The 12,783-nt window shown below is 45.0% G+C and overlaps 1 protein-coding gene across 1 annotated transcript in view; it reads left to right on the plus strand.

The window, feature by feature from the left end:
• Positions 1–12,783, plus strand: part of CYP4V2 (cytochrome P450 family 4 subfamily V member 2) — a 184,876-nt gene that overhangs the window by 137,486 nt on the left and 34,607 nt on the right. The window contains exon 7 of the mRNA XM_077279636.1: positions 100–288. Within this exon, the coding sequence (XP_077135751.1) occupies positions 100–288 (189 nt within the window). The remainder of the gene's footprint in view (positions 1–99; positions 289–12,783) is intronic.

Consider the following 12,783-nt stretch of genomic DNA (forward strand, 5'->3'; position numbering starts at 1 on the left):
TTTAATACAAAAAAACTTATGTCATATTCTGATGGCTAATACCAAGGTGTCACTGAAATATATTGTTTTTTAAAATCTATTACATTTTTTGTGCTTTAGACAATTTTAGAAAGAGCCCAGGAACTAAAGAACGTCAAATCCAATGTTGACCAAGATGATGATAGTGATGCTAAGAAAACCAAAAAAAGGAGTGCCTTCCTAGATATGCTTCTGAAAGCAACTGATGAGGCAGGCAACACAATGAGCCATAAGGATATCCGTGAAGAAGTGGATACATTCATGTTTGAGGTATAAGCATGATAGAAAGTTATTGTCACTTTGTCTTTTTAAATCTAAACATATTGTGACATTCACAACACTTACAGGTGCTCCTTACAAAATTAGAAGATCATCAAAAAGGTAATTTATTTCAGTTCTTCAATAAAAAAATCAATCTCATATATTATATAGAGTCATTACTAACAGATTGATCTATTTCAAGTGTTTATTTCTGTTAATGTTGATGATTATGCCTTTTAGCCAATGAAAACCCAAAAGTCATTATCTCAGTAAATTAGAATAATTAACAAACAATAATTGCAAAGGCTTCCTTAGCATTTAAAAAGGTCCCTTAGTCTGTTTCGGTAGGCTCCACAATCATGGGGAAGACTGCTGACTTGACAGATGTCCAGAAGACAGTCATTGACACACTCCACAGGGAGGGTAAGCCACAAAAGGTCATTGCTAAAGAAGCTGGCTTCTCACAGAGTGCTGTATCCAAGCATATTAATGGGAAGTTGAGTGGAAGGAAAAAGTGTGGTAGAAAAAAGTGCACAAGCAACCGGGATAACCGCAGCCTTGAAAGGTTTGTTAAGAAAAGGCCATTCAAAAATTTGGGGGAGATTCACAAGGAGTGGACTACTGCTGGAGTCATTGCTTCAAGAGCCACCACACACAGACGTATCCAGGACATGGCTACAAGTGTTGCATTCCTTGTGTCGAGCAACTCATGACCAATAGACACCGCCAGAAGCGTCTTACCTGGGACAATGAGAAAAAAGAACTGGACTGTTGCTCTGTTGTCCAAGGTGTTTATTCAGATGAATGTAAATTTTGCTTTTCATTTGGAAATTAAAGTCCCAAAGTCTGGAGGAAGAGTGGAGAGGCACACAATCCAAGCTGCTTGAGGTCTAGTGTTTCCAGAATCAGTGATGGTTTGGGCAGCCATGCCATCTGCTGGTGTAGGTCCACTGTGTTTTATTAAGACCAAAGTCAGTTCAGCCATCTACCAGGAAATTTTAGAGCACTTCCTGTTACCCTCTGCCAACAAGCTTTTTGGAGATGGAAATTTTATTCTCCAGCAGGACTTCGCACCTGTCCACACTGCCAAAAGTACCAATACCTATTTCAAAAACAACAGTATCACTGTGCTTGATTGGTCAGCAAACTCGCCTGACCTTAACCCCATAGAGAATCTATGGGGTATTGTCAAGAGAAAGAGGAGACACCATACCCAACAATGCAGACAAGCTGAAGGCTGCTATCAAAACAACCTGGGCTTCCATAATACCTCAGCAGTGCCAGAGCTGATGGCCTCCATGCCACACCTCATTGATGCAGTAATTGTTGCAACCAAGTATTGAGTGCTTTAACTGAACATACAATTCAATAGGCCAACATTTCGGATTTTTAAATCATCTTTCAAGCTCGTGTTATAAAGTATTCTAATTTACTGAGTTAATGACTTTTGGAATTTGATTGGCTGTAAGCCATAATCATCAACATTAACAGAAATGAACACTTGAAATAGATCATTCTGTTTGTAATGGATCTATATAATATATGAGATTCACTTTTTGCATTGAAGAACTGAAATAAATTAACTTTTTGATGATTTTCCAATTTTGTGAGAAGCACCTGTACATTACAACATTTAGCTTTTAAATATTTTTTATGCATTTAAAAGGCCAATAAAATGTGCAGTGGAAACAAAAAATTGTGCAGCAGAAACAAAAATTAACCCCTTAACGACCGCTGATACACCCTTTAATGGCGGCAGTTAAGCGTACTTAAACCACAGCGCCGCTTTTTATTGGCACTGAGGAATAAGTGTATAGCACCCCCAGAGTAGGAATTTCTCCAGGGTCTCAGCTACCAGGGTAACCGAGACCCCAGATAACATAATTCGGGTCTATTTTTACCGACCCCGGTGTTGCGATCAGCATTATTAAGGGTATAAATAAAAGGACGACTTTCCATTCATTTTCTCTCTCCTCTGATGTGATCGCACATCATCGGAATTAGAGAAACAGCTACCAAAAGAAGAAATGATGTACTAGTCCAAATTTAAAACAAAAAATGAACACTTTATTGAATATTATAAAAATTGGCACAAATGGGAATAGGGATAATGAAAAACATTCACACCATGATTGTTGACATATAGCTGTACATATACGCCATTAAGAAAAGGGCACACCCACCCCACAAGTACACTGCACCAGAAATTGATGGAAACAAAATTACAGCATGTAAGTAGAAAATATAAGGGTAAGCGCCATATCAATTAACCAATATTCCCCATATTGAGTAGAAGTATTGGAACTGCACAAAAACAAGACCAAATACCTAATGGGCATAGGTCCCCAAAAATTGTCCTCAAATTTAATGAAACAGCTTATGTCACTTGACACAATTCAATCAAATAATCCATGTGCAGAGTGCGCAGCTTCCGATGCAGGTCCAGAGGGGTATCAGGGGATACACACAACCCATCTCCTGTGCTTCTTTTAACCTAAATGCGGTGACTACTGCTAGTCCGAGGACGGCGTCACGTGACCGGTAGTGACGTCCCCGGCCGTGATGACACGCGTGCTGCCATGCCTACCATGACGCTTCCCAGAGTCACACGGTGGGTGGTACCTAATGCCAATCACATCACAAAAGATGCCGAGAGCTGAGAGGAGGCACGGAGGCAACACAGCCATGCTCGTGAAGGCATAGGGAGCACAGCCGGCAAACAAATTGCACACTGTAAAAATAAACTATCCGGACTTAGACAAAGGGGTGAACCTAGCCACACTGCTGCCTGAGGCGAACTTCAAAACGGCGCCCCCCCAAACACATATGCAGTACAGCCCCCCTATAGGGCTCCCATCTTATATACAGTCCCCCCATACATTACATGAGTGATAACTATTGTACATTCTACAATAGGTCATAAATCAGACAGTATAGTCCTCCATACTGTATTTTGGGCACCACAGTGCTCCATACAGAATAATGAGCCCCATATATTGCTCCATACAGTATAATGAGCCCCATATATTACTCCATACAGTATTGTGGGCACCGCACCGCGCCCCATACAGAATAACATGCCCCATATATTGGTCCATACAGTATGAGCCCCACATGATGCTCCATACAATATAATGACCACACAGTGCTCCATACTGTATAATGGCCACACATAATGCTCAATACTGTATAATGGCCACACATAATGCTCCATACTGTATAATGGCCACACAGTGCTCCATACTGTATAATGGCCACACATGATGCTACATACTGTATAGTGACCACACATGATGCTCCATACTGTATAATGGTCACACATGATGCTCCATACTGTATAATGGCCACACAGTGCTCCATACTGTATAATGGTCACACATGATGCTCCATACTGTATAATAGCCACACATTATGCTCAATACTGTATAATGGCCACACAGTGCTCCATACTGTATAATGGGCACACATAATGCTCCATACTGTATAATGGTCACACATAATGCTGCATACTGCATAATGGGCCCACATGATGCTCCATACAGAATAATGGGCACACGTGATGCGCCATACTGTATAATGGGCACACATAATGCTCCATACTGTATAATGGCCTCACATGATGCTCCATACTGTATAATGGTCCCACATGATGCTCCATACTGTATAATGGCCACATATAGTTACTCCTACACACACGGCTGTGCTCCGTACACCTTGCACTCACGGCTCCACTTAGTACTCACGCGGCTCCGCTCCATACACCTCGCACACACCCAGCTCTGCTCCATACACCTCATACACACCCGACTCTGCTCCGTACACCTCATACACATTTAAACAGGAACACGACAAAAGACAGCATAATACAGATATCCCCAGAAAAAAACCTAATACAATAAAGAAAAATATAGTTCTTACCGATAACGGTATTTCTCTGAGCCCATGACGGCACCACGGAGAGAGGGGATCCGCCCACCAAGGACAGGAAACCTACAGATAAAAAGGGCGGTACCACTCTCCCGCATCAGTTGTTTACTAGAGAACGATGGGAGACTATGGAACAGCTTATTAGTTTCAATATTACTTAACTTAATTGAGATACCGCGTGACCTATCATAAAATAAACTATGGCACTATATTAACGTGCACACCCATGAGTGAAGGGAGGGAATGTACGGGTGCCGTCATGGGCTCAGAGAAATACCGTTATCGGTAAGAACTATATTTTTCTCTGTCGCCCATGACGGCACCACGGAGAGATTTCATAGATTTGTACATTCAGGGAGGGACCACCGCTTCCAGAGCCCTTTACCGAAAGTAAGGTCCGAAGAGGAGATAAGGTCCAATCTATAGTGCCTATAGAATGTGGAAGGTGATGACCAAGTAGCAGCTCTACATAACTGGTCAATCGAAGCTCCGGCCTTCTCGCCCAAGAAGCTGCCACTGCTCTCGTTGAGTGAGCCTTGACCTCCCCGGAAATAGACATTCCACTTGATGAGTATGATAGGCTGATAGCATCTGTGATCCATCTCGCCAGAGTAGCTTTGGAGGCTTTTTTCCCCTTCCAGGGATCCTGAAAGCACACAAAAAGAGAGGCATCCTCCCTATTCTCTCTGGTGGCTTCTAAGTACTACGTGAAGCATCTCCTGACATCTAGTGTATGCAATGATTCCTCCTCCCTATTTTTAGGGTTAAGACAAAAGGAGGGAAGAGATATCTCTTGAGATCTGTGGAACCGGGATGCCACCTTCGGGAGGTATGCAGGATCTATTTTGAGAGTAACCCTATTCTCTAAAAACCGTGTATGAGGAGGGTTAGAAGATAGTGCCTGTATGTCGCTTATTCTACGAGGAGATGAGAGGGCGACGAGCAGGGATGTTTTGAGGGATAGGAGTTTTAATGGGATATCCTCTAAGGGTTTGAAGGGCGGTTTAGACAGGGTTTTAAGGACCAAAAATAAATCCCATTGAAGGGAACTTTTACTGGAAGTGGCCTCGAACAACCTGCTGCCCTGATAAACCTGGGAACCCACCGATTCATAAAGTGATGTTTTAAGGGACAGATTCCCAGAGAAACCTCTGACCGGGGTTCAAAAGGAGGTTTGGATAGGGATATAAGATCCAAGTTTAAATTCCAAGGAGGAGTAAACCGAGAGGGGATGGGTCTAGACCTGGCCAACGCTTTGATGAACCTGGATATCCCCGATACCCAGCCGGGTCAGAATTGTACAGGGCCCTTAAAGCCAAGACTTGAACTTTTAAAGTATTTGTGGCTAGCCCCTGTTCCAATTCCTTGCAGAAACTCTTAGACAGCTGTTATTGGAAACTCCCTCTTCTAACTTGGAACCTGAAAGGTGGTTCCTATATGGTCTACTCCACTCCTGGAAACATTCACAATGAATATTATGGCTAATATTCTGAGGAGATGCCCAGAGAAGTCTGGGTGCCATTTCCACATATTAGGCCTCAGAGTACCGGCCCCCGACCACCTGCTCTATATTTCCACGAGGAGGGGACTTGGAGAAGCAACATGTGCCTGTTCAGACTGGATTACCCAGTCATGCACCGCGGCGTCTGCTTGTGTCATAAGGGCGCGCTCTCACCCCGCGCGTGCCACTAGCCTCCGGTCCTGGACTGCGGGAAGATCAAACCAATAACAGTTAGTACATGAATAATGGCAGAGCATTAGGATGTACACACATTACTCATCCAGGAGATCACGTCTATTCCGAATCCTTAGGTGTCTAAACCCCAAACAAGGGTTGGATATTATTGCAACTAAGGAATACACAATCCGGCAGGTAATATTTCCTAACATTACCAGAGTTGGCCTCTCATTAGAAACGCTGAAAGGGAAACGTGGATCATCGCTCCTATTTTACCGACATTACACACATATACATATCCTAAAAGGCAAGCTTGTCAGTGTTATCAGCCATGGAGGGAGTAGCCATACTCTATGGCTAGAGAAAAACAGGATTCTTCCCACCAGAGAGGTGCTGATTCGCCACACGGTGCCAAAGGCAGACATGCCGTCCCTGGTAACCATAGTACAATAGACTTATGGGACGAGAATCTGTCTACTGGATGTTAATCGAGGAAACCAGCCTGATTGTCATATGTGGTAATTGGTAAGGATTTTTTCCTTCCACCTCTTGGTATTTTCTGCTCCCAGGACAGTAGTATGTCCCTTTATAGGTTGAGAAAAACTGTTCCATACAGAAGAACTGCTAATTTACTCAGCCAATTCAAGCAAAGCTCAGCTAAGCCCTGTTGTAAAGAATGAATCAACAGAAGTTGGAACTGGGTATAAAACCGCTAGGACTCTATAAGCCAGAGTTGGGGCCCAAGACAAAAATGTGAAATGGTAGATCCACGATATACCTTGTGCGTGGCTGCATAACCTAAATCAGAAGGTCTAACCCAGAGCCAAAAAAGAAAATACCAAACCCGAAGTACTAGGAAGCACAGAGGTACTATGATACTAATGATACCCCCTAAGGCACAGGGGCACTGAAGCAATAAGATGCCCGTAAGCACACATTTTGATGCATCAATGTGCAATGTGAAGCAAAAAAGCACAATGAAGCACCACGATGCAATATAATGCAATACAATGCATAAAGGCAATATGAGGCACTAAGATGCGACATGAAGCAACATGATGCACAGAGGCACTGTGAACCATGATGCACAGAGGCAATATGAAACACTATAATACAACATGAAGCACAGAGGCACTATGATGCAATATGATACACAGAGGCACTCGATATGATGCATAGAGGCACTAAGATGCAACATGATGCAGAGGCACTCAATATGATGCATAAAAGCACAATGATGCAATATGAAGCAGAGATAGTCAATATGATGCATAAAGGCACTACAATGCAACATGCTGCACAGCGGCACTCAATATGATGCATAGAGGCACTGATGCAACATGAAGCACAGATGCACTCAATATGATGCATAAAGGCACTATGATGCAACATGATGCACAGAGGCTCTCAATATGATACGTAGAGGCACAATAATGCAATATGAAGCACAGAGGCACTCAGTATGATGCATTGATGCACTGTGATACAATATGACACCCAGAGGCACTCAGTACGATGCATAGAGGCACCATGATGCAATACAACACGCAGAGGCACTCAATACGATGCCTAGAGGTACTATGATGCAAAATGCTACATACAGGCATGCAATATAATGCATAGAGGCACCATGATGTAATATGATACGTAGAGGCATGTAATATAATGCATAGAAGCACTATGATGTGACATGATACAGGGACACACGACATAATGCATAGAAGCAATATGATACACAGACACGCAATATAATGCAAAGAGGCACCATGACATGCAGGGGCACTCGGTAAGATGCATAGAGGCTCTAAGATGCAATATGACACACAGAGGCACTCAATACGATGCATAGAGGAAACATGATGCAATGTGTTGCACTCAATATAATGCATAAAAGTATCATGATGCCGTATGATATGGGGCAGCACAGTGGCTTAGTGGCCAGCCCTGCAGCGCTGGAGTCCCGGGTTCAAATCCCACCCAGGACAACATCTGCAAAGAGCCCGCATGCTCTCTCCGTGTTTGCGTGGGTCTCCTCCGGGCACTCCGGCCTCCTCCCACACCCCAAAGACACACCGATAGGGAATTCAGACTGTGAGCCCCACCGGGGACAGCGATGACAAGGTCCGCAAAGCGCTGCGTAATATGTTAGCGCTATACAAAAATAAAGACCATTATTATTATATGATGTTCAGCCACACACACACACACAATATAAAGCATAGAGCTACAGTCATGCTTGAAAATTGGCACATAGTTACAAGCAAAAGAGCAATCTCTCAGAGATACGGATAAGCCTCCACTCTGAATAGTACATCTCATTTGTCAGACTGACCCCACCCGAAGGAGCTAACTAATGAGTCGCAGCTGAAGGGCAGTCTTCATGGAGGCAAAGTGCTCCATTAACACTATATGTCCTCCCAATGCATAGAGTAGTTAAGTTGCAAAGAAAAGTGAGACACCTGTTTATCAGACCCCCCTCACAAAAAAAAAGTGAAAACCATGCTTCCAAAGGTCACTTTGAAGTCTCTGCGCAGACAAGACATGCAACTAACTTAAGGCAAATCATGAGATGTAGCCTGGACATATGGCCTTATTATAGCCTAGAGGTCCAAGGTCTGCCTGTGTATATGTGAAAACATACCTCACATATGAAGCTCTAGCACAGCTTTGCACAAAGGCATGAGCTATCAACAGAACATTCCACCATGCACTTACCTGTGCTGGCTCCATACCTGCTAAAAAAACAGGGGGAGCTGGTGACGCCGAGAGCCCATCATAAGGGGAAGCGGCGTCCCATCAGGAGTGCTGCATTGCTGTCAATGATATTCTCTCCCCCATGAGGTCCAGGCCTGGCAACTGAAGTAGGCTGAGCTCAGGTGTTTCCCTGGAGAAGATTCAGGGAGAGGCAGCATGCAGCTTTTTTTTTTTTTTTTTTTTCCCTTGCACACCGGGGGCCCCGGCTTTTGCAGATTGCAGGCTTATGCTTCAGGGGGGAGAGCGCCACTCTCCCCGTAACCACAGAGGGACCCCCCTGTATGTTTATCGCTGCTGTGGCATTTTTTTTTTTTGTGGCTAGTGCTGCGGTTTGCGCTGCGGCCTGTGCCGCGGCTCGTGCTGCGGTTCCTTTACCGACGGATTACTGAAGCAGCCTCTTTTTATGCAGCGGCGATTCCCACCGCTTGATTCAATTATGCGCCAGCGCAGAAGCTCCTCTTCCGGCGCCTGCGGAGTGTGCCATCCTGCAGCCTGCACTAACGCGCGGTCCCTGCACGCCGTTCGGCTATGCAGAGTGCAGGCTGATACTTCCAAAGGGAGAGCCGCGCCGCTCCTCCCGCAACCACAGAGGGACCCCCCTGGATGTTGCCGCTGCTGCATCTTACCTAGGGAGGTGACCGCGAACTCCATGTCACCTCCCCCGCACACCCTAGAGGCCCACTAGCCCCAGCGGTGGCGCTTCGGGTGACCACACCAGCCGAGGCAGAGGGACCCCAGCTGCCTGAGTCGGACTGATTGGCCCCGGAATCCCACGACTATCTTCCTTCTGGTAAGTCTGTAGGTCTCCCATCAAGGACAGGAAACCAACTGATGCGGGAGAGTGGTACCGCCCTTTTTATCTGTAGGTTTCCTGTCCTTGGTGGGCGGATCCCCTCTCTCCGTGGTGCCGTCATGGGCGACAGAGAAAAATATGGCTATGCTGATAAACGTGAGGACTAAATGAACGAACTAGTCGCTAATTATATTAACAAAGAGGAGTGGGTCAGAGACCCAAAAACGACCCAAAATTCACAAATACCAATATATAAAAATAGTCTTTATTAGAAAACATTTTTTAAAATGAAAACAGGTAGGGGCATGGCGCCGCATGGCGCACAAACCACACCGCACAGTCATGTATAGTTACCAAGGGCGCACGGAACCGTGCCCCCTGAGGAAGGTGTGTTACCGAAACGCATGTCGGGGTGGGCGCACGGACCCTGGAAGTCTCGCATCCTATTTAGAAGTAATGAGCACTCCTTATACATTATGGTATTTACATTGAGATAGTGCATCCATTTTGTAGCATGTTATACTATACATTACATGTTAACTTACCCATTACGGGGAATACAGCTGTACAGGTCCTTCTCAAAAAATTAGCATATAGTGTTAAATTTCATTATTTACCATAATGTAATGATTACAATTAAACTTTCATATATTATAGATTCATTATCCACCAACTGAAATTTGTCAGGTCTTTTATTGTTTTAATACTGATGATTTTGGCATACAACTCCTGATAACCCAAAAAACCTGTCTCAATAAATTAGCATATCAAGAAAAGGTTCTCTAAACGACCTATTACCCTAATCTTCTGAATCAACTAATTAACTCTAAACACATGCAAAAGATACCTGAGGCTTTTAAAAACTCCCTGCCTGGTTCATTACTCAAAACCCCCATCATGGGTAAGACTAGCGACCTGACAGATGTCAAGAAGGCCATCATTGACACCCTCAAGCAAGAGGGTAAGACCCAGAAAGAAATTTCTCAACAAATAGGCTGTTCCCAGAGTGCTGTATCAAGGCACCTCAATGGTAAGTCTGTTGGAAGGAAAAAATGTGGCAGAAAACGCTGTACAACGAGAAGAGGTGACCGGACCCTGAGGAAGATTGCTGAGGAAGCAGTGGACTGAGTCTGGTGTGGAAACATCCAGAGCCACCGTGCACAGGCGTGTGCAGGAAATGGGCTACAGGTGCCGCATTCCCCAGGTAAAGCCACTTTTGAACCATAAACAGCGGCAGAAGCGCCTGACCTGGGCTACAGAGAAGCAGCACTGGACTGTTGCTAAGTGGTCCCAAGTACTTTTTTCTGATGAAAGCAAATTTTGCATGTCATTCGGAAATCAAGGTGCCAGAGTCTGGAGGAAGACTGGGGAGAAGGAAATGCCAAAATGCCTGAAGTCCAGTGTCAAGTACCCACAGTGATGGTGTGGGGTGCCATGTCAGCTGCTGGTGTTGGTCCACTGTGTTTCATCAAGGGCAGGGTCAATGCAGCTAGCTATCAGGAGATTTTGGAGCACTTCATGCTTCCATCGGCTGAAATGCTTTATGGAGATGAAGATTTCATTTTTCAGCACGACCTGGCACCTGCTCACAGTGCCAAAACCACTGGTAAATGGTTTACTGACCATGGTATTACTGTGCTCAATTGGCCTGCCAACTCTCCTGACCTGAACCCCATAGAGAATCTGTGGGATATTGTGAAGAGAAAGTTGAGAGACGCAAGACCCAACACTCTGGATGAGCTTAAGGCCGCTATTGAAGCATCCTGGGCCTCCATAACATCTCAGCAGTGTCACAGGCTGATTGCCTCCATGCCACGCCGCATTGAAGCAGTCATTTCTGCCAAAGGATTCCCGACCAAGTATTGAGTGCATAACTGAACATTATTATTTGATGGTTTTTTTGTTTGTTATTAAAAAACACTTTTATTTGATTGGACGGGTGCAATATGATAATTTATTGAGACAGGTTTTTTGGGTTATCAGGAGTTGTAGGCCAAATTCATCAGTATTAAAACAATAAAAGACCTGACAAATTTCAGTTGGTGGATAATGAATCTATAATATATGAAAGTTTTATTGTAATCATTACATTATGGTAAATAATGAAATTTAACACTATATGCTAATTTTTTGAGAAGGACCTGTATATGGTTCTCTGCTGAATTGTAGTTTGTTTATGGATGTTTGGTTTCTCGGTTCCGTGCGCCCTTGGTAACTATACATGACTGTGCGGTGTGTTTTGTGCGCCATGCGGCGCCATGCCCCTACCTGTTTTCATTTTAATAAATGTTTTCTAATAAAGAATATTTTTATATATTGGTATTTGTGAGTTTTGGGTCGTTTTTGGGTCTCTGACCCACTCCTCTTTACTTCATACACATGCAGCTCTGCTCCGTACACTGAATACACACCTGGCTCCGCTCCGTACACCTCATACACATGCAGCTCAGCTCCGTACACCTCATACACACCCGGCTCCGCTCCGTACACCTCATACACATGCAGCTCTGCTCCGTACACTGAATACACACCTGGCTCCGCTCGTACACCTCATACACATGCAGCTCTGCTCGTACACCTCATACACATGCAGCTCTGCTCTGTACACCTCATACACACCCGGCTCCGCTCCGTACACCTCATACACACACGGCTCTGCTCCGTACACCTAATACACACACGGCTCTGCTCCGTACACCTCATACACACACGGCTCTGCTCCGTACACTTCATACACACGGCTCTGCTCCATACACTTCATTCACACCCGGCTCTGCTCCGTACACTTCATACACACGGCTCTGCTCTGTACACTTCATACACACCCGGCTCTGCTCCGTACACCTCATACACACCCAGCTCCACTCCATACACCTCATACACACCCGGCTCTGCTCCATACACCTTATACACATGCAGCTCAGCTCCATACACCTCATACACACCCGGCTCTGCTCCGTACACCTCATACACATGCAGCTCACCTCCATACACCTCATACACACCCGGCTCTGCTCCATACACCTCATACACACGGCTCTGCTCCGTACACTTCATACACACCCGGCTCTGCTCCGTACACTTCATACACACGGCTCTGCTCCGTACACTTCATACACACCCGGCTCTGCTCCGTACACCTCATACACACCCAGCTCCACTCCATACACCTCATACACACCCGGCTCTGCTCCACACACCTTATACATAGGCAGCTCAGCTCCATACACCTCATACACACCCGGCTCTGCTCCGTACACCTCATACACATGCAGCTCACCTCCATACACCTCATACACACACGGCTCTGCTCCGTACACCTCATACACACACGGCTCCGCTCCGTACACCT

This window comes from Ranitomeya variabilis, chromosome 1 (assembly GCF_051348905.1).
Source record: "Ranitomeya variabilis isolate aRanVar5 chromosome 1, aRanVar5.hap1, whole genome shotgun sequence".
Lineage (NCBI taxonomy): Eukaryota > Metazoa > Chordata > Amphibia > Anura > Dendrobatidae > Ranitomeya > Ranitomeya variabilis.